This window comes from Camelus bactrianus, chromosome 9 (assembly GCF_048773025.1).
Source record: "Camelus bactrianus isolate YW-2024 breed Bactrian camel chromosome 9, ASM4877302v1, whole genome shotgun sequence".
In the NCBI taxonomy this organism is placed as follows: Eukaryota; Metazoa; Chordata; class Mammalia; order Artiodactyla; family Camelidae; genus Camelus; species Camelus bactrianus.
The window spans coordinates 19,405,823-19,433,325 of record NC_133547.1 but is presented as its reverse complement, the minus strand read 5'-3'; the positions used below and the strand labels follow the sequence as shown (position 1 = coordinate 19,433,325).

The following is a 27,503-nucleotide window of genomic DNA, read 5'->3' as shown; positions in this document are numbered from 1 at the left end:
AAGTGGGATAATGCAGAATTCTAGTAGGGCATCTGAATTTTATCCTAGAACCAATGGGGAGTTAGAGAAGGCTTTAAAAGGGAGAGTGATATGATCTGGTTACTTTTGAAAAGCTCACAGGCTGCAGTTGAGAATAAATTAGAGGTGTGTAAATCAGATGTCTTTGGCTGCTAGTGAAAAAAGAATCTGATGCAAACTGCCTTAATCAGTCAGGAAATGTACTGGCCTCTTTAACCAGAAATCCAGAAGTAACGCAGACATCAGAGTTGGCTGATTCAGCCCTGAATCAAATTCTGTGATGTAGTCAAGGACTTAAGTTCTGTCTCTTGGCTCTGCTGGTCACAGAGTCAACTTCATTCTGAGTCTAGGATGTGTCTAGGTGGTCTTCCTAGACCTGAAACACACAGAGCCACATGCTTGGTGCTTCATGCCAAAGGGATGGATAGATTTTTTATGGAAGCACTTGAAAAGAATGAGGGAGAACTTTCTCAGAAGCCTCCAAGAAACTTCTATTTGTGGAGTGTCACGTGCCTATCCTGAAGCAACCACTTACAAGGAAAATGCATTATCCTTCCTCTGGAGCTGGGGGTGGGTCAGCTTCCCACAGGCACAGGAGCTACATGGGCTAGAGACGCACATGTGAATGAGGGGAGACAGGGTGAGCAGCTGCCAGTGTCCATTACAGGAGGCAAAAGTGAGAGCAGGAGTGCCAGGGAAGAAGCTGCTGAAGCAGTTGAGGACAGACAGAGATGGTGGTGCGAGAGCAGTCAGAATCTGCCTGTTTCAGAGGTGTTGTTGGATATGCAGTGAGGAAAAGAGAGGAGTTAACATTAACCATTTGCCCAAGTTTTCCTCACTTCTTTCTTTGAAGCGAAAGGAAAAACGGTGTGTCTGGACTGGTGAGCTGGCCAGAAGGAAGGAGAAATAGAGCAAGCTGACCCCCCAGTATGAGAACTGCAGGTACGTCCCAGACCCGTTCCCATTAGCACAACACCGAAGGAACAGGACCTTCTGTTACGGATTGCAGCTGAGACGGTTGTTAGGGCAAGGCCAGTTCCATTCAGTAAGCATTAATTGGGTACCTACTGTGTACAGAGGCTGTATGAGAAAAAGGTCACAGGAATTTTGAAATAAGAGAAAAAGTATGGGTAAAGTTATCCTTGAAAAGTCTCTTAAATAGCCGATACAGAGCAATGTATTAAACACAATAGCTTTATATAAGGAAAACTTATGTGTGCAGTAATTAATACACATGCAAAATCTAGTTGCATGTTTTAATTCATTAAACAGGCACAGGAATGGGTTGAATTTGCTGAAATTAAACCAGCATATGAAACAGCATTAGTGCATGAATTAAGCTCCTACCGCCAGATGGAGCGTTAACGACGAGGGGCATGAGGGTGGACATAAGGCTAAGACAGTGCTCACCTCCGTTAACACTCACTGAGCATTGATTCCCTGCTAGAATGAAAGCTTCCAGAGGGCTACAATAGCGCACAGGCTCAGGTTAAGCCAGCCGCTGCGCCGCTCCGGCACCACGTGACTCACCAGGGGCGGGGCGAGGGGGCGGAGGCTGCGCGCGCTTCCCAGCGTGCCGCGCGGGGCGGGGCGAGGGGCGGGGTCTACGGGGGAGGTGCGGAGGAGGCGCGGCCGGCACGGGACGCCTGGCTCGGCCCAGCCACCGGATCGGCGCCTCTCCCTCTCGAGGACCGGTCTGCTGCTCCGAGCCGGTGGCGGCGGCGGCAGCGGGCGGCATGCGAGTGTGAGATGCGGCCGCGGGCAGCCCGGACGCGAGCAGCGGCCGCCGCGGTAGCAGAGAAGGCGGGCGCGGCCTCCTCAGCGCGGGGCGCGCAGTGCATGAGGGCGAGCACGCGGGCGCTGGGTAGCCGCCAGCCACGCCGCTTCCATAAACACTTGTTTAGGACTCGTTCGCCCCGCTGAGGCCCCGGTGCCCCCGCCATGGAGGCCCCGCCCGATCCCGGGCCCCACGCCTCGGCCTCGGCCTCGGCCGCGGCGCCGCTGCGCGCCCCGGAGGTGGCGCGGCTCCGCGAGGAGCAGGAAAAGGTAACAGGCCGCGTTCCCGGCCCCGCGCTTCCGCCGGCGGTCTCGGGACGCTTGTCCTCGGCGCCCCGTCCCCGCTCCCCGGGGCCGGGGGCTGACCTCCGCCCGCCCGGCCGACCCCCTCCTGCCCTCAGTGGGCCGCATCCCTCTGGCTGGGCCCAGCTCACTCCTGACCCCGAACGGGGGAGGAGCGCAGCCTCTAGGCCCGGGGAGAGTGTTGGGAGAAACTTTTGTCACGTGCTCTTGTTGTCTTTTGTCTGGAGCCCTTTGACCTCCAAGGGGAGGGGAGGGATGGGGAAGAGGGATGCGAGAATCTGTTTAACTTGTGTATCAAAGTGAGGTTTTAAACTTCATGCCTACGACAGTGTGTAGGAATTTTCTTGGTGAAGGACACCCTGTAAATGGAAGTGTTCAACTTATTTTTTTAGCTTGTTACCTAATCGTTACTACAATGTATACTCTTTGTTGCTCTTTATCTGCACTTAAAAGTTTTATTAGGTTTGTAATGATACGCTTCATGTGCAGTTCCAGGTTTGGTTTAGTATTTGTCAAAGTAGAATGCCATTTTATTAAATTTTAATTTCAGTTGTATAATGAGTTTTGATCTACCAATAAAGAAGAAAGGTGGTTTTGTATTTTCTAATGGGATTGTATACGAAGAAGTATAGAAATAGAGTATTATTGTTTAATCTGAAATTTTTTTTCTCTTTAGATTCTGTAGCGTTTCAGTTTCTCACTGTCTTCTGAAAGTTTTAAATTCTTATTTTGAAAGGTAGCGTTTAACTTACCTAAAATGTCCTGTGTCATATTGAGAGTATCATGGTTATAAGGGTTAGAAAGTTGTTTCAAAACTATAAACACTGGGAATCCCTCAGTTTTTCTATTGAACATTTCTGTATAAAGTAACTACTTACACAGGTATATAAATATACTCAGTTCAGTTAGATGAGGGGCTTTTCGGAGAACCTAAATAATCCTGGTTTGCTTGGAAACCACCTGTTAGGATGAATTGTGGGAATCTTTCCTACTTTGATCTGGTTCTAAATTATTTTGTGCATTGGATTTTCCTTTCTGAGAGCCATTTTTCCTCTAAAACCATATACAACGGTTGGGTTTAAAACTTGGCTCTTTTCAAGTTGGGAGTTTAAAAATTCAAGTTTGGTCTGTTTAATGGATTTTTTTTTTTTTGAGAGAAGAAAAAGAAGACAGCCCTTCATAAAACCGATTTGTTCATCTTTGGCAAAAGCTATTTACATTTTTTGTTCTTATAGGAAATGTGAAACAGACCCTCAGAAGACGGTTTTGCCTTTCTTATGTAGAGGAATTAATTCTCTCCATAGTATAATGTTTGCGTACCACTGACTTGATATGTTTTCTCCCATTTGATATGTTAAAAACAGAAATCCTTGGTTTTATTCTGATATTAGTGTGTCTGAAAGACAAACGATACATTTTGGGGTGCTCTGAACAGCTTTCTGGTATGGTATCCAGTTACATTTGAAAACTGCCTTCTCCATTACAGTCCTGTGGAGACCCGAATAACAGTCTTCGGTAGACACTGAGTATGTTACCAAATTACTTTTCTGTGCTATGTTAGTATTTATTTTGGCACATAAAATAAGCATGTGCATGTCTGTTATGGGTATGTAAAGTCATTCCCAGTTCATGATAAAGCGCCTCAGTAAACAGAATAGACTATATTTGAGTGGATCTGCTTCAGTGGACAGCAGAGACCCGTAAGGCGACAAAACATACTGGTTAGATAGCTGTCCTTTAATTATATAGTTCAGTATAGGGAAGCTTTACCTAGTAAATAGTTAAATTTCTTGTGAGGAACTTTTAGGCTTTAAAACCAACCAAGCAGCTTGTAGGAGTACAGTGAACTCCAGTAAAGTAGAAGTGTTGAAACATTATTGGAATGAAAAAGGAAAAAAGTCATAGTAATTTTTTTTTAATTTTTAATTTTATATTTCATTTTTCCCCGTAACGGAGGCACTGGGAACTGAACCCAGGACCTCATGTGCAGCAAGCTCTACCACTGAGCTATGCCCTCCAACCTCCCTCACAGTAGTTTTATATTAGTGTAGCAGTCAGTATTCCTTTATATAAGTCTAATTAATCATGCTTTCACACTTGCCTTTCCCTACCATCGTTCTGTGAGAGAACTGAAACCTGAAGAAGATGATTTGAATGACCTTTTTTCAGTTTTCCCTAGGATGGTACCTAGTTAGTAGGCTCTAGGTGCAGAGGATAGAAATGAATTATTTATATACAGTTGATACCTTAGGGTCAGGGAATTATTTTCTCTGGGAACCTTGGTTAAGAAGGGCTAGTGGGTAAGGTGGTTTAAATGTTGCTCGTCAATGTTTTTGTTTTTTAATTCAGCTAAGGAGTATAACACATTTTACCTTGGTGCCTGTGTTTTTTCCTTGTTTATTCTTTGGAGCACTGAATAACTCAGAAAAAAATTAGTAACCTGAGGAAAAAGACAAAGAGGGGCATGAATGATCCAAAACCCCAATAATGACATCTTTAGTAAGTGGACAAGATCAAATATTTGAATATTGTTCTCATTTATGGCATCAATGCTGACATTTCCAAAAAAATTTTTTTAGTTAAAACTTATGTTTGTTTCTTACTGATCTAGCAAAAAGACATGTACAAAAAGATTCCCTGCAGATTTGTTTAAAATAATGAAAAACTAAAAATTCAACACTAGGGGATTGGTTAAATAAATCATGATACGTATGAGGAGCTTTTATTGCAGTCATTAAAAATTGTTGAACAGTATGTATTGTGGTTACAGTTATGTTTATATGTGTATAAATATTCACACACTTTATACAGGAAAACACACCACTGAATAATGTTTTTAAAGCACACAGTTTCATTTCTTATTTTAACCTAAAAGTGAGTGAAATCAAATGGAATTTTTTTCAATAAAGGCTATTGATGAAACCTAAGTTTTCTGAATATCAACCTGATTAGCTATTATACACTGTATTTTTAAAAATTTTTTTAAAAAATTGAAGTATTGTTGATTTACAGTGTGTTAATTTCTGGTGTATAGCATAGTGATTCAGTTATATATTCCTTTTCATATTTTTTTATTGTAGGCTATTACAAGGTACTGAATATAGTTCCCTGTGCTATACAGTAGGAGCTTGCTGTTTATATATTTTATTTATAGTAATTTGTATCTGCAAAGCCTGAACTCCCAATTTATCCCTCCAACTCCCCCCTTTCCCCTCTGGTAACCACAAGTTTGTTTTCTATGTCCGTGTGTCTTTCTGTTTTGTAACTACATTCATTTATGTCATTTTTTAGATTCAATATATAAGTGATACGGTTTTTTTCTTTCTCTTTCTGGCTTACTTCACTTAGTGTAACAATCTCCAGGTCCATCCATGTTGCTACAAATGGCATTACTTTGTTGTTTTTTATGGCTGAGTAGTATTCCATTGTATATATACCACAACTTTGTTATCCAATCATCTGTTGGTGGACATTTAAAAAACTAATTAATTTTAATGAAACCTGGGATGTTATCTTTAATTGCTAAATACTTTCTGGGCCTGGCAAATGGCTCTTGGTTGGTTTGAACACAAGTTATGCAGGTTTATTTCTTACACCAGAGTGGATAGATACAGTTTATTCAAATATCCATTCTCCCAGTTGGTTTCCTTTTCTTTGTTTCTTGGAAGTTTTATATACTTATTAATACTCTATCAAAAGATACAGGGACAGGAGGGAACTTGGATTATCTTTCTTTTCCCCTCTTTTAACTAAATTTGCTTTTACTGATAGCAGTAAAGTATTTGGTGGAAGGATATAATCTACTTAGGAGACTCTCTGGACTGAACTATACCATAAAAGTTATAATCTATGATTGTAGTGGAGTGTTTTGGGCTTTTGTAGGAGAAATTTCCTCATACTAACATCTTATTAAATCTGGTTCTATCTTAGAATTGCATTATATTGAAATTTTGTTTTCTTGGCTTAAGTGTTGTATCACCTTGATTAAGGTGATATCTATATTTTATGTCTACAGATACTGTTATCTTTTTTTAGCAGAATTATTGAGATTATGCTATATAGTATTGTGAAAAAAGTGGTATATATTATTGTTTCCTAGGTTTATTTGTAGGGTAACAGTAGTTTTGGAAAATTCATGAGGATGATATTACTTAGTTTATTGTAATTACTGAGTGGCTCATGTGATTTGGAATTTTAAAATAACTTATACTTTCCTGATATAGAACCTGGGGAATTAAATGCATTAAGGGTAAATAGTTCAAATTTTTCATAAAGCAGAACAGCTAATTTAACTTTGGTTTGTATATTTCTTATGATAAATTGCACATAGTTTAAGAAACTGTCAGCCATGTACTCTGTACAACAGCTGTTTTTCTTCTCTTTAAGCCCAGAAGCCAAGCGTAAAATTTTTCACAGATACTTATTGAGTACCTAGTGCATGTCAGGCTTGTATCTACTATATGCCATCCTCTGCTGAGGATGCAGTGGTGAATAAAATAAAGTTTTTACTTTGACCAGGATCACATTCTAGTGGTAAAGACATGGAATAGGCACATTTAAAATGTCAGGTGGTTTGTGATAGGTAAGGAGCTGTTCCAGATCATTGTAAGGATTTTGGTTTTAATTTTTGTGAAATGAGAATCCATTGGAATGTGTTTAGAGAGTCCTCCTACTGATCTTAAATGATAAGAATCCATTTGTCATTCATGAGGAGAGGGATGAGGGGATTGTGGGATTGCATTATATCTAGTAAATTCTTTGAGTGCCAGGCATTATGGATAAGACATTTACAAAACTGATACTAAGAGTCTTCATTACCTCTTAATTTTTCAGGTGAACCTTTTGGGTTGTTTGTAGTTTTTCCCTGAACTTTATCATGGAATATTTGTATCTTCAATTCTACTTATAATGCTTATTTTCCAAAGTGGTTATACCAATTTATGTTCCTGTCAGTAGTGGGTGAAGGTTCCAGCTACTTCATGTCCTCATCACCACTTGGTACTGTCTGTCCTTTTCGTATTTGCTAGCCATTCTAATAATGACTAATGAATGAGGTTAAGAACCTTTTCAAATACTTACTGGCTATTTGTAGGATTTTTGTTTTGTTTTTTTGGTAAAATACCTACTCATCTCTTATTCCTTTTCTGTCGAGATGCTTGCCATATACTAATTGACTCATTGTAATTCTTTATGTACTTTTAATGAGTGCTCTTCCAGGAATGTTTTGTAAATTTCTTCCCTAGTCTGTGGCTTGATCTGACACTCTGTAATGGTGTCCCTTAATGAATAGAAATTAATTTTAACAATCGTTTCTTATGGTTAATGTTATTTGGTCTTGTTCTTAAAAAGTGTTCCTTACCCTAATATTCTGAGATATCCTCTTATGTTATCTTCCAGAAGCTTTATTGTTTTGCTTTTCATGTTTAGATCTACAATCTACCTGGAATTGATTTTATGTATTATGGAGGATTGAGGTTAGGTTTCATTTTTACCATATTGATAACTAATTGCTCTGTCACCATTTATTAGAAAGATTGTTCTCTTTCCACTGCATTGTCATCTTTGTCATAAATCAGATGACTGCATGTGTGGATCTGTTTCTCAGTTCTGTTCCATTAGCCTATTTGTTTATTCTTGCACCAAACTAATACTGTCCAATTTTTATAGCTTTACAAGTCATCTTGATACCTGGTAGTGTACGTTTTATTGTGATTCCTCAAGATTGCCTTATTTTATCCTTTCAGTCCTTATGTTATTTCTTTTTCTTGTCTTTTGCACTGGCTAGGATTTCTAGTACAAGGTTGAATAGAAATGGTGATAGTGGGTGTTAGGGGTAAACAAGAAAATTCACCACATATGATATTTTCTGTGGATTTTTTTTTTGTATTTTTTATCAGATTAGGGAATTTTCCTTATATTCCTGGTTAGCTAAGAGGTTTTCTGAATGGGTGTGGAATTTTAGAAAATGCTTTTTTCTGAATTGAGTTATAGATAATTTATTGAAGAGAGTGTGTTTGATCTTTTTAATGTTGAAGTTCTTTTCTTTTTTCATTTTTAAGAAAGGAAGAGTTGTAAGAATAAGTTTGCTTATAGCCAAAGATACATTTTGTAAGTAAATGAGTTTTCAGAACTCATGACTTGTGAATTATATTTTATTTTAGAACAATTTGTTTTTGTTGTCATTAGCACTTATTATCATGCCAGTCATGTGCCATGAGATGAAAGAACTTTGATTTTAGTCTTTTGGAAGTTATTAATAAACATTGTGATACAGTATTTCAAGGGGAAAAAACCCGGTTTTCATTGTGTTAGGCCTCTCCAGATTGGAGTACGAGAATAATTCCAAAACGCAAGTGGGGAAAGGGCGAAGGAGGTGCCCAGAGTCTATGTTGTGACCATACCTGTTTGATTTTGTTCTGATGTTTTCAGTTTGGGTTTAAAAATCTTTTAGTCTGTATCATGCTTGTCTTCATCTCCAGATTAGTGAGTTTTAATCTTTTTAGTCTGTCCAAAGGCAGTTTTCTTTTTAAAGCAACAGCTGTTTATTTTGAAAATACGTAAAACAACAAAAAAGTTTGAAGAATAGTTTGTCATCAATAGTATTTTGTCTCATTTGCTTTTTCTTTCTCCTATTTTTTTTCTTACAGAACCATTTGAAAGTAAACTGCAGACATCCTCACATCCCTGGTACTGTTAACACATATCATTTTAGGAGAAGGTCATTCTCCTACATAATCATAATATCTTTTTTCTAACCCAGCAAATGAACATTGACACACAATAATATTATTTAGCATATTCATATTTCCTAAGTTTTTCTAAAAATGTCCTTTATAATATTTTTTAATCCAGAATCCAATGAAAGACTGCATTTGGCAGTCTCTTTAATTTCCTTTCATCTGAAACAATCCCCCTGCCTTCTTTTGTCTTTATGAAATTGGTGTTTTTGAAGAATTTGCAACAGTTTACTTATAGGATGCCCCACAATTTGGAGATGTCTGATGTATGTAATCATGAAGAAACAAACATTTTTGGCAAGAATACTACATAGTTGATGATGACTTCTTACTGCATCAAAGCAGGAGACATATAATGTTACTTAATTCTTTTACTGGTGTTGCTAATTACCTGTTTAAGGTAGTACCTACCAGATCTCTCCACCTTAGGTACCTATTCCCCAGTGTAAGAAGTAAGTACTTTAAAAGGTAATAATACTTGAAGACATTATAAATATACTGTTCTCCAACAACTGTTTACCATGGATGATCCTTGCCTGAATCAGTTATTGTTTTGGTGTTTGCAAATTAGTGTTTTTCTAACCATCTCTCTATATATAGCTGTTATTTTTTGGTAAAGAAGAGCCTCTTCCCCCCTTTTAGTATCACTGTAAACCCTGGTTTTGTTTTTTTTAATTCAGTGTGTTATAATTTGTCATTATTCCTTTTGATGCTCAAATTGTCCTAAATTTGGCCAGTGGGAGCCCTTTCAAGCTGGTTCCTGCATCCTTTTGGCATATCTTATCATTCTTTGATCATTACCTTGTTTTCTGGCACAAGGTGTCCCAGGCTTCCCTTGTAGTTTTCTTACCTTTGTTCTGAAATTGACTTATTTCTTCAAAGAGCTCTGGTTTCTTTTAATGAGAAATGTTTAGAAACCAAGATCTGGACCCAAGTTGTGCTCATTGTTACTGAGATACTGTTGCATCAAGGTCCTTTTGATGGACAGTTCTAAGGAAGTATATTAACCTTCAGTATACCAGGAAAAATAGTCATCACCATTTACCATCTGCATCCAAGAAATCTTTACTTTCCTATTTTTCAAAGTAATTTTTACAAGCAATGTAAAGAAATAAGAATAAGGCATAGTGAAAGCCAATTTTATTGGCTATTTCAATAAGAATTTGAAAATAGTAAGTAAATTTCATTGCACAAAGATCACAAGAGATTTAAGAATATTGCCACACATCTTTTTAGAAAAATGGATTGTCCAGGTTCTTGTTGCAGGCTATCACATGATAAAGTTCTTTTTGGTGAATAACTAAGTGGGTGGGAATACTCTATTTTCTTTTTGTTCTTAGAAGTATATTGTTCATTCTTTGATTCTTTTTTTTCTCCTCCAAGTCAGTCAAACTATTCAGCATAATTCAAAACAAACAAACAAACAAAAAAACCACTTCACAGAAGCTTGAAAAAAAATTGTACTGCATTCAAATACATGTAGTTAGTTCTCTTCTTAGTTGGCATGATGTTTTTTAGGACCTTTGCTGTCAGGATTTTTTTCCCCCTAGTCTCCGTAAGAAGCTTAAAAACTTTTAGGAGTGGAAAAAGAAATGGAATTCAAAGCTCTTTTATTACAGCAATCTTATTTATTGTGATAAAATATATATAACATAAAAATTGCCATTTTAACCAGCTTTAAGAGTATACAGTTCAGTGGCATTAATTATATTCAGTGTGATGCAGCCATTACCACTGTTTCCAAAACTTTTTCATCACCTCCAACAGGAAGTCTGTAACCAGCCATTAAGCAATAACTTTCTCATTCTCCCTTCCCTTGAGCCCCGCTAATCTCTAATCTACTCTCTTTCTATATGAATTTACCAATTCTAGATATTTCATAGAAGTGGAATCATACAGTATTTGTCCTTTTGTGAGTAGCCTGATGTTTTCAAGGTTCATCATCTGTGTTCTGGCATGTATTACAACTGTATTCCTTTTTATTAATAATATTCTGCTGTATGCATGCACTGCATTTTGTTTATCACTTCATCTGTTGATGAACTCATGGGTTGTTTCCACCTTTTTGCTCTTGTGAATAACGCTGCTATGAACATTGGTGTGTGAGTATCTGTTATAGTTCCTATTTACAGTTCTTTGGGATATATACCTAGGAGTGGAGTTGCTGAGTCATATGGTCATTCTATGTTTAACTTTCTGAGGAACTGCCAAACTGTTTTCCACAATGTTGCACAGTTTTACATTCTCACCAGCAATGTGTAAGATTTCCAGTTTCTCCACATCCTTGCCAACACGTTCCTTTTTTTTTTTTTTTTAATTTGAGATGTCCTAGTAGGTGTTAAGATCATTGACCTATTGTGGTTTTGATTTATATTTCTGTAATGGCTAAAGATGTTGAGCATCTTTTCATGTGTTTATTGGCCATTTGTATATCTTTGGAGAAATGTCTCTTCAGATCCTTTGCCCATTTTTAAATTAGATTGTCTTTTGTTGGTAGTTGTAGTTGTCATTTATACATTCTAGGTATTAAATCCTTATTACATGTATGTTTTTTGTATATTCTAGTTGTTAAACCCTTATCAGATGTATGATTTACAAATATTTCCTCCCGTTTTATAGGTTATCTTTTCACTTTCATGATAATGTCCTTTGATGGATAAAAGTTTTTAATTTTGATTAAGTTCAGTTTATCTTTTTTCTGTTGTTATTGTTGCTCCTGCTTTTGGTATCACATCTAAGAACCCATTGCCAAGTACAAGGTCATGAAGATTTACAACTATATTTTCTTCTGAGAGTTTTATGGTTTTTGCTCTTATATTTAGGTCATTTATCCACCTTGAGTTGACTTTGTATATTGCTCATTGTTGAGTTTGAGAAGATTCATCTAGGATATTGTCATTTGAAGACTCATAATCTAAGATTTAGTTTACATTAATATTGTCATTATCATTATTTGTATCTAGTTGTGCTGTCCAATATGGTGGCCAGTAAACTACATGTAACTTAAATTTAAAATTCAAATTAATTCAAATTAATTCAAATTTTAAAAATTAAATTTCTCACTCATAATGGCCACATTTCTAGTACTCAATAGCTACACATGGCTGTTGGCTGTTGCATTGGACAGTGTTGATTAAGATTTCCATCATCAAAGAAAATTCTGTTGGACAGTCCTGGTGAAGGGAGCTGCTATCATTTTTTAATTCACATTCTAATTTGTTTAATAATTGTGAAGTGTCTTCCTCTGGTCACTCTTCTCCTTACCATTTTGGTAAGAGAAAGAAAATTTCTGAATTGTCAACTGTGTTTGAAAGCTAAAAACAGACTGCAAAGATGGTATCTTCATCTTTTATACTTTTTTGGAAAATGATGCCATACTTTAAGCAGTGCAGTAAGAAAACTGAAGAATGATTTTGTTTTTACTATTGATTGCATCATCCTTCTAGGTGATTTCCCTGATTTCTCCGTTACTTTTTATATAGCTCTTTTTCTTTAAGCATAGTTAGGAAAAATTGATGAGTAATCATTAATTAATTACTGGGTGATGAAATGACAAGATATAGGAAAAATATAATCACTAGGACCTTATCATGCTCCTTAGGCTTATAAAAAGGCTCACTGTACTCATATAATAATTGAAAGATAGGAAGAGTTTTATCCTTTTTTATAAGTGAATTTTCTCCTTATTCTTCATAAGGTCTCCAACAGTAGAAGTCATGAAATGTCAGTCCTTGCAAATAGTTACAACTGCTCAAAAAAGAAACGAAAAAACTAAAATTGGGGTCGGTGGATCCTGATACTTTCCATTCACATTCATTGCCACAGAATTCTTAACTTTCCCCCCATTTAATTTGAATCTCCCTTTTTTCCATAGTGAAACCTTGTTCTCAGGAACACCTATATTTATTCATTTGCTGTACTCCACAATATACACAAAATAGTTTCAGAATTACTACATTAATACCACTGCCAACAGCAAACCTATGAAGTAAAGTTCATAATTTCTTTGCAATTCCTTTTGTTCTTGCAGAATTAACCCCCTTGAGGCATATGTTAGGTACTGATCTCAGAAGTTACTTGAATTATTATTTTTTCAGTTATATCTTGGTGTTGATATACGATTTCTGTATGTGCTGAATTTTAATGTTTGCTTTTTTATCAGTTTGACTTTACTATATGAGTATATAAAATATTTGCATAGTTTAAAATCACAACTATATCAAAAGGTATAGTGAGGTAATTCATTCCCATCCCTGCTCCTACCTGCCCCTATGGATAACCATTTTCATTAACTTCTAGTGTATCCTCCCTGTATTTCTTGAAAAATAAATACTAGAGTATGCTCTCTTATCTCCTCTCCACCTTCTTACACAAAAGGTGTAGTGTATTATATTTTGCCCCTTGTTTTTCTCATTACATGATATACCTGGGAATCTTTGGTTCATAGAGATCTTCCTCATATTTTATGGTTGCATAATACTCAGGTATATTATCAGGTATTCAGCTGGTATCTTATTGATGTGCATTTTGGTAGTTTTCAGTCTCTTAATAGTACTAATAATGCTTCAGTGACTCACTGTGCATATGTTCTCATTTGTGAAGTGACTTCAGATAAAATCCTCAAGGTGGTTTAGTGGGTCACAGGACAAATTGGTTTACCTTTATAAGCTATATCTATATCTTTATCCATCTATATCTCTGTATAGATATGTATATATGATTACCTTTTCAAAGAAATGGTATTCCTTTCAATTTAGTTTATAATATTAAATAAAAAGAGGTTAGAGGCTAGATGTTCAAAAGCTAGAGAACAGTGTTTTGAGTTCCTTGAATTGGCTGTTTCTTATGCTATCCACTGCCATTTTCAAGTTGTAATTTTTTACCTAGAGGCTGGTCTTGGTGGTTCCACCCTTGTTTCCCTTCTGCCTTTTCCCCAGAGCTGCCTCTCCTTTATTTATTTATTTATTTTAACAATGTGAATCAAATTATGCCATTTTTGTCACATTCTCTCCTGCTTGTAATTCTTTGGTGGCTTCCCATTGCACTTAGAATGAAATCAAGGGTCATTAAAATGTGGTTTGAGACCCTTGTATTGTCAGACTCATCTCTTTCTAGGTTCTACTCCCTACTTATTTACTATACCTTAAGATAGTGACATGTTTTGTGGGGCAGAGTACTCTAAATGTGTTTCTGTTAAAGATTTTTTTTTATTAAAAAAAAGAAATCCTAATGCAGTATAGCAAAAAGTACTCCATTTAATCTATGGATTTGGCCATTGTTCCTCATCCTTTGATTTCCTAATTTTGTGAGTGGAGTAATACTAACGTTGCTGAAAAATGAGTGCTTTTTCCCTAGGAACAAAGAGACAGAATTGAGTTATGTGTTGGGCACTGTCCTAGATACTGTGATACATAAGGCTTTCTTTTCTGTCCTCAAAGGACTTATGTTTGTAGGGAAACATGTTAACAGAAAACTTAATGCAGTGTGATAATTGTGCTGTTTCTAATTCTTTGCTTTTCATTTGCTTCTCAGCCTACTGTAAACTAGTTTCTTCCTCTGTCTTTTCATTGAAATGACCTAAAGTTTTTATTATATTTCACTTGCCAAACTCAGTGGACCCTGTTGCCTATTGGGCAGCTTCACTTGTATGGCCCACAAGCAGCTCAGTTTCATTTACTACAATTAATTCATCATCTTTGTCCCTAATGTACATGCTGTACATACTCATCCTGATTCTGGGCAACATTATTCAAACCAGAATCTTTTCAACCTGCTCTGATCCATCTCTCTCACACCACTAATTTACTAAATCTCATCAGTTCTTCCTATATGATCTATACCTTCTATCTTTTTTGTTTGTTTTTGATTTAGGGGGGAGGTAATTAGGCTTATTTATTTAATTTTTTTTTAAATGGAGGTCCTGAGAATTGAACCTGGAACCTAGTACATGAAAAAATAAGCATACACTCTACCACTTGAGCTATACCTTCTGTCTTAAGAGACCACTTGTTTGTTGTAATTAGGCTCTTGAAAAATAATGTCAGATTTTTCAGTTAAATGTTAATATGTTTTTTGATATTGTCAGTCTTTTTAATTTTTAGCATTCTGATGTTACCTCATTGTGTTTCTATTTTGCAGTTCTAATCTGTGGATGTGTTATATTTCTATTTAGGTCTTTAAATTTTTTTATCCATCATTTATTTGGGGTTTAAGTCTATTCGTTTTGCCACATGTTTTCCACTTGTCACATTTGTTTTTATTCCTTTATTTCTCTCTCTTTTGTGTTAGTAAAACATTTTATATTCTGTTTTAAACTCTATTAGCTTTATAGTTATATGGTTTTTAAACATTCTATTGTAATTTTTATCTAGTTCTAAGCTGGGAGTTTTTTTTTTCCCCACCAACACTTTAAAGAAGCATTCCATGTGGTCACTTTGGCAGCACACATATATTAAAGGTGCCATTCCAGTATCTTTTGACTTCGTTCATTTCTGTTATCTTCCATCAGTCTTGTTGTTTTCTTCCCTAAAGAATTTATATTTATTTTCTCCTCTATCTGCTTTTGGACTTTTCTCTTCATCTTTGGTTTTTAGGCATTTGATTATGATGTGTCTAGATTTGGTTTTCCTTACATTTAGCCTAGTTTGAATATGTAGTTTATTAAATCTGTAATTTGATGACTTTTGTCAGTTTAGAAAATTCTTATCCACTCTTCAGATACTGGTTTTGTGTCATTGTCTCCTCCACTTTTGGTACTCTGAATACACATACGTTAAACATTTTCACTGTCTCATATGTATATTCTCCTTTCTGTATTTTCTTGCTTCTTTTTGTTCTGTATGCCATTTTGGATACCTTCTTCTGACCTATATTCCTGTTCACTGATCCTGTTCTTATGTATCTAATCTATTGGCAAACTCTTTTACTAAATGCTTAATCTCAATTATAGTATTTATTTCTAGAATTTATGTTAACAGCGTTTCTTTAATGAATTCTAGGCCTGTGTTGACATCTCCAGCCTTCCCTGTTTTCATAAATATATTAATCATAAAAGCATATGTCTTATAACTGAAATATGTAAATTAAATGAGGCTGATTCTGTTTATTCTTTCTCTTAATTTCTCATCAGATGCTTATGTTTTCTTAGACTGCCTTGTAATTTTTGATTGCATGTCAGACATTGTAGTGAAAATTATGGAGACTCTTGATGATGTTACCTTTCCTCAAAGAGGGATAAGTTTTCTTTAAGCAGTCAGAGTACTAGTGGATCAACACAACTCAGGTGAGTGTTGGTTTTGGATTTTGTTAGAGCTGGTCTGTTTCAATTTTGCATTCATTCCTAGCATGTAACACTTATTCCTAAGGCATAGCTTTAATTCCACATGGAGTATATCTTTTTCATAAATTACGTGATCATGTATGTATAGTTCTGTTATTCTTCTGTTCTGTTTCATTGGATTATGTGCCTGTACTTGTACCAGTACCACACTTTCTTACTAGGTCTTGATACAGTAAAATTCCTTAGCTTTGTTGTTCAAAATTGCTTTGACCTTTTGCTTTTTCATGAATATTTTAGAATCAGCTCTTCAGTACTCACAAAATAGGCTGCTAGGGTTTTACTTGAATTGCATTGAATCTGAAGATCAGTTTGGGGAGAACTGACCTGTTTACAATCTTAAGTTTTCCAGTCCATGGACGTAGTACATCTTTTCATTTATTTAGTTCTTTTGTAACTTCTTTCAGTATTTTAAGTATATCAGTTTTGCATGTCTTTAAGAGGTATCCCTAGATAACTTTTTTAAATTGCATTTTGCAATTTGCTGTTCATCTTTTGCTGGTATATAGACATATACTTGAGTTTTGTATACTGACTGTTAAATTTACTTGATTTCTGTAATTACTTGTCTGTATATTCTGATAGTATGTATATAGATACATACAGTCATGTTGTCTGCATAATAAGTTTTATTCTTTACAGTTTGTTAGGCTTTTATTATTTTGTTGCCTTATTGAATGATTTAGGATCTTTAATATAGTGTTGAATAAAAGTAGTGGTAGTAGATTTCCTTATCCTGTTCTGCATATGAGGGGAACAACTTTAAATATTTTACCATTAAAAATAATGTTTGTTGTAGGCTTTTGGTGGATAACTCCCTAAGGAAATGTTCTCCTGTTCCTAGTCTCCTAGTTTTATCATGAATGAGTGTTGAATTTGATCAAATGCTTTTTCTATGTTTATTAAGATGTTAATGTAGTGAATTACTTTGATTTTTAAAAATACTGAAACACTATTGCTTTCCTGGAGATAGCTCCCTAGTTTATGATGTGTTTATCTTTAATATAGTGCCAGATTAAATTTCATATTTTCTTTCCTTGTAATGTCCAGGGTTAGGTTTTGGTTTCAGTGTCATGCTGACCTCATAAAACAACTATCATTTTTTGTGTATTTTATAAAAAGACTTTGTATACTATTGGTATTGATTTTCACTAAAGTATTTGGAGTAATTTGTTGGTGAAGCTGTCTAGGCCTTATATTTTCCTTCTGTGGTAATTTTTAAGTATGAAAATATCTGTTGGTTTGGTAGTGATGTCCTCTTTTTAATTTCTGTTATTTGTAATTTGTATGTGTCTTTTTTCTTCTTGATTTGTCTTCCTAGGGGTTTACCAGCCTTAATCAATCTCTTTAAAGAACTAATTTTTGACTTCATTGATTTTTCTTTTATAAGTTGTCTTTATTTTTCATTGATTTCTGCTTTTATGCTGTTCCTCCTTTTAAAAATTTCCCATGGGCTGTAATTTTTTTTTTCTAGCTTCTTGAGATAAAAGCTACCAGAGATGAAAAAATCATTTATTGTTACTGTTCTTTCTTTACGATGTATATATTTTGGGTTTTAAATTATTCTCAATCATTACTTTAGATATTGCATGAGTTTTGTGTGTTTTTTCATTAGTTAAAATATTTCCTAATTTTTATTGTGATTTGTTCCTTGACCCACAAGTCACGTACAAACATGTTTCTTATTTTCCACACACTGAATATTTTTTACTTTTCTGTCGTTGTTATCATATTTCTTTTCTGACCAGAGAACACATTTTGCAACACTGAAATTTAAGGCTAGCCTCAGGCCTAGTATATTATCTACTTTGGTTAATTTTCCATAAGTTACTTGGAAAGAGTATGAATTCTGCAGTTTTTGAGTTCTGTGTATGTTTGTTAGCTCAACTTGATTGAATGTTTCTCAATTATTTTGTATCCTTGTTAAGTTTTTTTGTTTGCGAGTTCTGTCAGTTACAAAGAGATGTGGGTTTAGAATCTCTGCTATGGTTGCAGACTTATCTTTTCCTCTATTTTTTCAGCCTTTGCTTTATACATTTTGGAGTTACATTATTTGGTGCATACACATTTAGGACTGTAATAACTTCCTGGTCAATGGACATTTTTATCATTCTGAAATATTTTTGTCTCTAGTGATGCTTCTTGCCTTCAGATCTCCTTTGTTGAATATTAGAATGGCCACATCAGCATATTTTGCTTTTTTTTTTTTTTCATGAACTTCAGTCTGTGTGCAAAGCGTGTTTCTTGTAAACAACATGTAGTTGTGGTTTTAAAAACTCAGCCTGGACATCTTTTTATTTCATTTAGGATATTTAGTCAATTTCTGTATAATAGAGCTACTGATATATTTAGTTTCATTTTATTGTCTTTCTACTTGATTTTTTATTATTTTTAAAACTGTAGAATATGCATAACAATTTGTCATTTAAATCATTTTAAGTGTACTACATTCACATTGTGGCGCAACCATCACCATCATCCAGCTCCAGAACTTTTTTATGTTGCAAAACTAACACTGTCCTTTAAACAATAACTCCTCATTATCCGTTCTCTCATTCCCTGGTAGCTACCATTTTACTTTCTGTCTCTATGAATTTGATTACTCTGGGTATGTTGTATAAAGTGGAATAATACAGTATTTGTCCATTTGTACTGACTTGTTTCACTTAACATAATGTCTTCAAGGCTGATCCATTTTATATCATGTATTAGAGTTTCTTTTTTCAAAGGCTGTATGATATACCACATTTTGTTACTCATTCATCCATCAGTGGACATGGGTTTCTTTCAGTTTTTGACTGTTGTGAATAATTCTGCTATGAACATGAGAATGCAAATGTCTGAGTCCTTGCTTTCGATTCTTTTGGGTCTATACCAGCAGTGGAATTGCTGGATTATGCGATAGTTCTGTGTTTCATTTTTGAGGAACTACCATACTATTTTCCACAGTCACTGTACTATTTTACATTCCCACCAACAGTGCATAAAAGTTCCAATTTTTCCACATCCTTGCCAACACTTGTTATTTTCTTTTTTTTAACAGACATCCTAATGGGTGTGAAGTGGTGTCTCATTGTGGGTCAGTTTTACCCAGTTTTATGTTCTCTTTTCTCTCCGCCTTTTTGGGTGCCTTCCTTTGATTTAACCAGACAACCATATTGTATTTTCTCCCTTCTGTTAACTTGTTCATGATACATTCTTTTTACCATAGTACCTTAATACTCTGTTTTACATATGTGTTACCACTAAATATACTATAAATTTACACTGTGCTTTTTTCCTATCCTTTTTTCACTAGGGAAACTTTTCCTAGAGATTGCAGCATGCATTCATTTATCCATTTCCCCTCTTGCATTATTACTTCCATGCATTTTAATTTATGTGTTTTAAACACAATACAATTTAATTGTTCTGTGCAGTCAATACTGATTTGCCTTTACTCTTTTGTTGTTACCTAAATAGTTGCTTTTTAGTTCTTTCTGCATTTCTGTTACTCTGAATACTTCTTGTTGTAGTTCTTCCCCCTCCTCCAGCTTTATTGAGAGATAATTGAAATATGCCATTATGTAAGTTTAAGGTGTAGTGTGTTGTTTTGATAACATTTATATATTGCACAGTGATTACTGCCTTAGTATTAGCTAACACTTCTATCACATTGTATAATTTACCTGTAGTGTTTCTTCCAGTGAAAATCTGCTGGTGCGGAATTTTGTTTCTGTGTGAAAATGTTTTTTATTTTTCCTTCATGTTGGAGGGTCTGTTTGCTCTGTGCATAATTATAGATTTTCAGTTATTTTTTTCCAGCACTTCAAGATTTTATCCTGTTCTCCTCCAATTTCTGTCATTTTTTCACTGAAGTTAGCTCTAGCTCTGACTCATCTTGTTGCTCCTTTGAAGACGCTGTATCACCTCCCTGCTCCTTCTCCCCCTTGCTGCTTATAACGTTTTCTCTTTTTCTTTGGTTTTTATCAGTGTAACTATATTGTGCCTTGATACAACTTTTAAAAAAATTTCTCTTGCTTGAAGTTCTTAGAGCTTCTTGAATCTTTTGGTTAATACCTTCCTCTCAGTTTTAGAAAATCATGTCATGATCTGTTCAAATATTGCTTCTGCCATTCTCTCTTCCCTCTGTGGATCATTAATTGTACAGTATTTCATATGTCTCATATTAATCCTTTTCTGTATTTTCCATTTTTTGTTTTTAAATCTATGGGCTTTAATCTGGTTGTTTTCTATTGACCTGTCAGCCAGTTCAAAAATTGTGACTTTTGTGTTTAGTCTCCTGTTAATATCAATCATTGAGCTCATTTTAGATGTTTCAGTTATAGATTATACATTTGATTCTTTTATAGATAATAATTCTCTGGTGAAATATGCTATCTTTTCATATATTCTCCCATCTTTTCCACTATTTTCTTGAATGTATTAATAATTTTATTTTAATGTCTTAGTTTGTTAACTCCACTCTGTAGATTGCATGTTTGGCTCTGTTTTGTTTTTCTTGATATCTGTTCATATGGTCCTGTTTTTTGGTATCTTTGTTATTTTTAGTTAACTGCTAATGTAAATGTCATTGAAACATTTATAATGAAATGTTAATTTAATTAATCTTTTAGCATCTTTAACATTGTACGTACTCCTGAAGATGATACCTTCCTCTGGAAAAGCTTCACCCTTTCTTCTGCAATTGATAAAGTGGGGATTGGTTGGTTACTTTAATCCAGGCAGGTACTGAGTGGAGTACAGGCTGGGTTTTGTTTTAGTAAGTTATCAGCTACCTTTGATTCCTTCTTGGCTTTTATCTGAAAACCTAGTTTGCTCACCAGACTTCTTCCTTCGAAGGCTTCTAAACTCTTAAGTTGTGTCTTATCGGTACCCTGAACTCTGCTTTTCAGAGTTTCAGTTTAGCTCTTTGGCCTTTTCAGCTTCAGAATTTGATAAATGCCATGAGAGGGAAACCAGCCGTATGCTTGAGACCTTGCATATCTCTGATTTTGTTACTACAGCCTTCTCAGACTACTTTAAGTTTTTGCTCAGGACGAATCATAATTCTCAGCGTCTTCTCTGTGCCTAGAGTTGCCCAAGAAAAAAGCATCAGCTCACTTCTGCACAGTCATCTCTAACTTAGTCCATTTTGTTCTCATTGCTTTGAAAACTCTTAGATGCCTTTTAAGAGACGATTTTGTATTCATCTAGCTTTTCCAGTTTTCAGAGGGATTATTGGTTTGTCATAAGCTTTTTGTCCCTACGTGGAGGTAGTAGTCTGGACTGAGTTAAGCTACAGAGCTGCTTAGCAGTGATTTAGTATTAATTTTGCTATAGTCTCACTGATAGTTGGTAGGGTTTCTTTAAATAAAAATTTAATTGGTGCAAGATGGCATTGCAAAGATTGCTTTAATTTGACTTTTTTGTTACTTGTGAGGATATGTTTTCCCCATCATTCAGCTATTTGTATTTATTCTTTAATGACTCGTTTTCTTTGGTATCTTCACAGGCATATTCTCATTCTAATCTATGTGGTTTATTACTCTGAAATGTTCTGAATCAGTTGTAAACCATTGAAATCCTTGGAAGAAAGTTTATAAAGTATTTGGTATGAGAAGTCAGGAGGAACTCGAAAGGTAGAGTTATTTTGTTTGTGTGTGCATGTTTTGTCTTCTCGTACATTTATTTGGTTACTTTGTAGACCAGCTTCTTTAGATTTAGTTTGTGCAAATCCCATAGTGGTCAGCTTTTCAGGTCTGGAATCTGTTATCACTTCAGCCTTTCTTTATGTGCAGAGTAATTTTGTTTGGCCCAGTTGGTGTCAGATATCTATCCTCTCTATTCACGGTGGCTGCCACTGGAGAAATGGGATCCTCTGCCTGTTGTAAATGGGAGGAGGACATGGTTTCAGAGAGTAAGCTATGGGAATGGAGAGGAAATGATTAACATTTCTAGTAAAACTGGGCAAGTGTGTTTCACGTTGAGAAATACAGCTCACAGTCTTCTGCCACAGTTCAGAAATCTTAAAAACTGAAAACGAAGATACTCTTAAGTTTGTGGCATAGTCATTTGTTGATGCAACTGATTTGAGTGAGGCGTTTTGTTCCACTTACTTAAATATTTGTGTCTTTCATTGCAGATGTTGTTGTACTTGGTACAGGGTGGTGTCCTACTGGGATTGTTCCGTAGTGTGTGATGTGTGTAATGTATTACCTTACTAAATCATGAAACCTTCTAAATTGAGGAATACGTCTGTTCCTGAGGCTTTTGGCTGAATGATTGTAGACCTGCGCTTCTTTAAAAGGACACTTACTGTGTGGCAGGTGTGTATAGTGGTGAATGAAGTAGACCTGGCCCATACTTAATTGAGCTTTGAGCCAGTACAGCTAGTACAGAGTTTCCTGGGTACCTAATTCAAATAATCCCAGAAAGAGAACCCTCCAAACATGTCAGGGTCTTCATTCCTGGAAGTGTTGCTGGATGTCTGTGTATCCCAGTCTTAAGTACTTACAGTGTGAGAAGACTGTATATTTACTAGAATACTTGGCATTGTAAGTAATAAATAATTGAAAACAAAAAAAGAGCCCTAACTTGTAGGTAAAGCCAAGAAAGGAATGAGATGCACAATACCAAAGCATGGTAGATATAGTCTAAGATTTGTGTAGCAAGAAAGACTGGATTTGAATATGAGAAGTGCATTAGAAGCCTGGGTAGGAGAAAACTGGGCTAAATGTAAAAGTAAGGATGAAGATGATCATTTTGATTCCATCCTAGCTACATTTTGGAAAGAACATTTGTGTTTTAACAATGGCTTGTAATTGGAGTGGCAGTTCTGTTATTTTCACTTTTCAGCATATTTAGAAAGTAAATTTGTTTAAAATTTTTATATGGAAACATTAAATTTACTGTAGTTTATTACTGTTATTGCTATTTTTTTGTTAGTATCCTGAAGTCAGTTCCTCCCTTTTTTGCAGAGATGTTTGTTTAAAAGACCTTTAATATTTTGCTGATTTTGTTGAAGTGTACTTCTTGTATACTTTGGTGGTGACATACATCTGTTTAATTAATTGACAATGTGTCCTTTAAGAAACAATTGTCAGTCTTTTGTTGCCAGACAGTAGTGTATGTCCAGTATCTATTGGCTTTAGCCACCACTGATAACTTTTTCCTTTTTGACTCAGTGGCCTTAAAACTCAAAATTTCATGATCTGTTTTGAAGACAGTCTAGCAAGAGAAGCAAACCATGTGGACAGCTCTGATTAATACAGTCCTCAGATTGGTACTTGTTACATTAACCCATTCAGGAGGAATTTGGAATTGCAATATAGTAGGAAAAGTTTTAGAAGTAAAGCATTTTTGAGAGAAGTATCATTTGAGGTTTAGGCAGACTTGCCCTTTTATTCTTCTTTCTATTCCAGTCTAACTTTAATATGGCTCTGTAATTAATAGGGAAAAACTCATAGGTTGAGGCCCCCTTGTGGTCTATTACCAAAACAAATAGCACAAATGGAAATAAGTAATGGTGGTCTTAATACACGTTAAGTCATTCATTCCTTTCTTTATAAAATTATTTTTAAAAAATGACTTCTGAGGAATAACAACAAAGGAGAATTATTCCTTATTCTATATACTTCGTTGATTTTAAAATTTATCAAGTGTTACTTTAACTCTTTGTAACAGAATGTGCATATGTGTTAGCTGGACACTGATTAAGTTAAAATGGGTTGTTGGGTGGGCTGTCTATCATTGTCATCTGGGCATCCAGCTCAATTAGTTATAGGTATCTTAAAAATATGATGAGATGTGATAGTAATTACAGGGCTAACCCACTACCCTCTTCCCCCAAACAAGCACACGTGCACACAAAGGTAAATGGGGCTTGGGGAATTTGTGTTTATACTTAGTTGCTTGATCTGAAAGGGCCAGTAGTTATATGAGGCATTGGAAGAAATAAAGATTTTTATTAGTGAATTGGTCAATTTAAGCTTATTTGCTTTTCCTGACATTATTTTCAAGGTCTGGTTTGTGTGTTAAGTGTGGGTTCGTGAAGGAGCTGGAGGAGAAGTAGCAGCATCATTAGTGTTTTAAGAAAGGAAGACTGAAGTTAAAACCAGATGCTTTTCATACCCAGTAAGATGCATGATGGTTGGAAGCAGTCCAATACAGTGAGGATGGGCTTTTAGATTAGATAGGCTTGGTTTTAAAACTGATTTTATCTCTTACCTATTTTCGGGCGGTTGTATAATATTGGGGAAGTTACTCCATTTCTCAACATGGGTTTTCTCTTTTTAAGAAGAGGGTGAAACCTACCTTATTGAACTATTTTGTCATACGAAGTCTTGTCATTTATCACTGTTAATATTACTCTAAGGGTCAGCTTGTATGGACAATAAAGTAATGAAATTTTTTTTATTGTTTTGTTTTTCAGAAGTTGCTTTTAGAACTAGGCTCACTATCTTATAGTCATTTTATTTAATACTTAAAGAAATTAACCTGATTCCATTTTCAGAAGAAATAGAGTTATTTGGAGTTATTTTACTTAGTAAAAAATCCTTTTTAAAAACACAGATAGGTTCAACTTTGAATCGTAAGATTTTCTTCCTTCCTAAATTTTCTTTGGCAGTTAAGCTGCAAAATTTACTATTTAAAAAAATGATTTGCTGTAAAAAAGAAGAAAACTAGAAAGATATCTCACAATGTAAATACAAGCTGCAGGTTCAAATGTTTTTTGGAATTAGGTGGGCAATAAATAATATAAACAAAGGTAACTGTAGACGTACCATTAGAAGGCTGTTGTATGTATCCGCACCTGCTTGCTTCTTTTACCTTTTCCTTTATTTCTTTGGTTCAGAGAATATGTAGCCTATATTTGGATAATGCCTAACTGAAAACTGTTATTCTGAACTCTATATATAAGTAATGAAGATTTTAATGTAAGATAATATTTTGATAGTGACAGTTTCTCTTGTAAATTATGACATGGATTTTTGTTGTTTTATCCTTGAATATCTGTTCTTGAGGAGACTTATTTTAAGAAAGAAAAGGGGTGGGGGGGAAATAGCTACAGAATAGTGGAGAGTAGATTGTGGAGGGTGATGGCAAGAATACGTGCCATTCTACCAGGAACTTGTTTTTTAAACATAAAAAGCATATGTGCCAAATTTACATATTTACTAATTAAAAAGGCTTCCTGGAAACATTAAGTAGACTTATCTTCTATAACCTTTAACACTGTCACTAATGTATATTGCATAGAAAATTTCATCGAAGGTCCTTTAAATAATGTAAATGATTATGAATATGTAACTAGTTAATATGCAGCTACGAAAGGATTATCATGTAGAGGTTAATGAACATTCTGCTCTTACGGTTTGCAGGGCTTTTCTTTTTGTGCTTTTGGCTCACTTCATGCTTGGAAACACATGCATTGGGATTGGAAAGCACCCTGACTGTTTTTGGGTCTCATCTTTTAATGGGGTTGTTAAATAGAAACTTTATAAAGAGGGATTCATGAAGATTTTTTTCTTTTTCAATTTACATTTAATTCTGTTTGTCTATTTTATGATTACTGCCGAATCAGAAATAGTGAAATGGATTGATGTGGTTTTAGCCTAAGCTCTTCCAGATGTAAAGTCAGTACTCTATTATATATTATCACTGTTATTAAGTGTTGCTCTGTGATTGATACTTACTGAGAGATCTTTATTCTAAAGCCACTTTTTATGCTGAGTTAATGCGTAGTATGGTTGGATATCTGATTACAGCATGTATTTTGGTACAGGATTGCTGCCTTAGTATTTAAAATGTCCTAAAGGAAGACATTTACTTCAGGAATTAAATGTTATAATAGAGGAATTTAGTGACAGGCCAAAAAAAAAAAATTCTTGTGATTTTTGGGTGAAACATTGAGCTTATACAAGATACAATATGGGTATTTAGAACAGAGAACTAGAGCAGTGTTTCAGACTACATAATACTGCTGTCTTTTTCACATGGCCTTATATTAAGCATTTGGTTTTTATCCTTTAGTTTCTCTGTTCTTAAAATGGTGTTACAGTATTTGAGATTATTGTTTAAACATTTTTATTAATGGGCAGTTTAAAAACATGTTTAGTAATCTTTGAAAATGGTGCTATTTTTTAAATTGCCGTTTTTTTTTCCATATTGGTTAGTGTTCTTAATTTGTCTTCTGACCATTTTGAGAATCTACTGAAATCTTTCGAAGGAAAATAAATAACTTCTATGCTTAATTTTGTTGTTTTGGTATTATAAACATAGTTTAAACTGGCCATGGAGTGCTAAAAATTTTATCATAATTCACTGGTGGAACAAATGGGCTGTTCAGAGCATCTCTTTATCCCAAGTATTTCTTCTTGAAAATGTAGTAGAAAAGAATCACTGTAGTCATTTTTAATGCGTCAGAATAAAAATTACAGGTGAAAACACTTGGAGATATACTGACAAAATAAAATAATTTGACTACTGTCATTTTTTTAAAATGAAAACATGGATGGTACGCTGGTTTTTTGTTATTTATAACATTTGCGTATTCTACAAAATATGTAACATTGAAAACAGGTCTGCAGATTGTACAAAATTCTAGTTATCTTATATCATATGTCACCTAATAGTTATGAAGAGGGTTTTGTACCAAAATATGAATTGGAAAGCTGTAATTTGTCCTGCAGTTATCGGCCTGCATTAGAGGGGTATGATAAAGTGTGCTGCTTAAAAGCTAACATTCACAGCTCTGTGCATTTGACAAATAAAAATGTATATTGAGATGCTATTAGATCTGTAAAGCCACTGTTCTAGTTTTCTGATATAATGATTTTGTAGCTTTGTGCATAGCCCTGTTTTTTCATGAGTAGTTATCTGTTTTCATGACAGGTGGTCACTAACTGCCAAGAGAAAATCCAGCATTGGTGAGTGAAAGATGGTTTTATTACTTTCTGAAATATTAATGGGTCACCTGTTTGTATTTAAATAAAGCATATTTTTGGTATTCCATAATTAAATTCTAGTAATCTCCATTTTGAGTCCTTTTGATATGAATTTATATTGTCTTTACCATTTACTGAATTATATGTTCCTTGAGTTTCTTAAGTTGTGCCACCATTTGTGTTTAATTGCCTTTATTTTCCCTTTTTTTCTTCTTCTTTTTAAGTTAAAATAATATTACTGCTATTATGAAGTGGAAACTGAGACATTTTTGAACCTGAGTAATCACAGGGAGCTCTATTTTGGGTCTATTTTTAATATATGTAGTAGAATAATAATTAGAATCAGTTGTTTTAGAATAATGATGGAAGTATGCACAGGTACATTTTCCCAAAGTTTGAAAAATC

The 27,503-nt window shown here is 34.9% G+C and overlaps 1 protein-coding gene across 2 annotated transcripts in view; it reads left to right on the top strand.

Annotated features, from left to right (window-relative positions):
* Nucleotides 1–1,615: 1,615 nt before the first annotated feature.
* Nucleotides 1,616–27,503, top strand: part of URI1 (URI1 prefoldin like chaperone) — a 63,668-nt gene continuing 37,780 nt past the window's right edge. The window contains exons 1-2 of one of the 2 annotated variants that reach the window (XM_074369863.1): nucleotides 1,616–2,064; nucleotides 27,046–27,080. In XM_074369863.1, the coding sequence (XP_074225964.1) occupies nucleotides 1,960–2,064; nucleotides 27,046–27,080 (140 nt within the window). In that variant the 5' untranslated portion in view covers nucleotides 1,616–1,959. Of the gene's footprint in view, nucleotides 2,065–4,569; nucleotides 4,597–27,045; nucleotides 27,081–27,503 lie in introns of those variants that run through there. The other variant, XM_074369864.1, reaches the window with a different exon arrangement.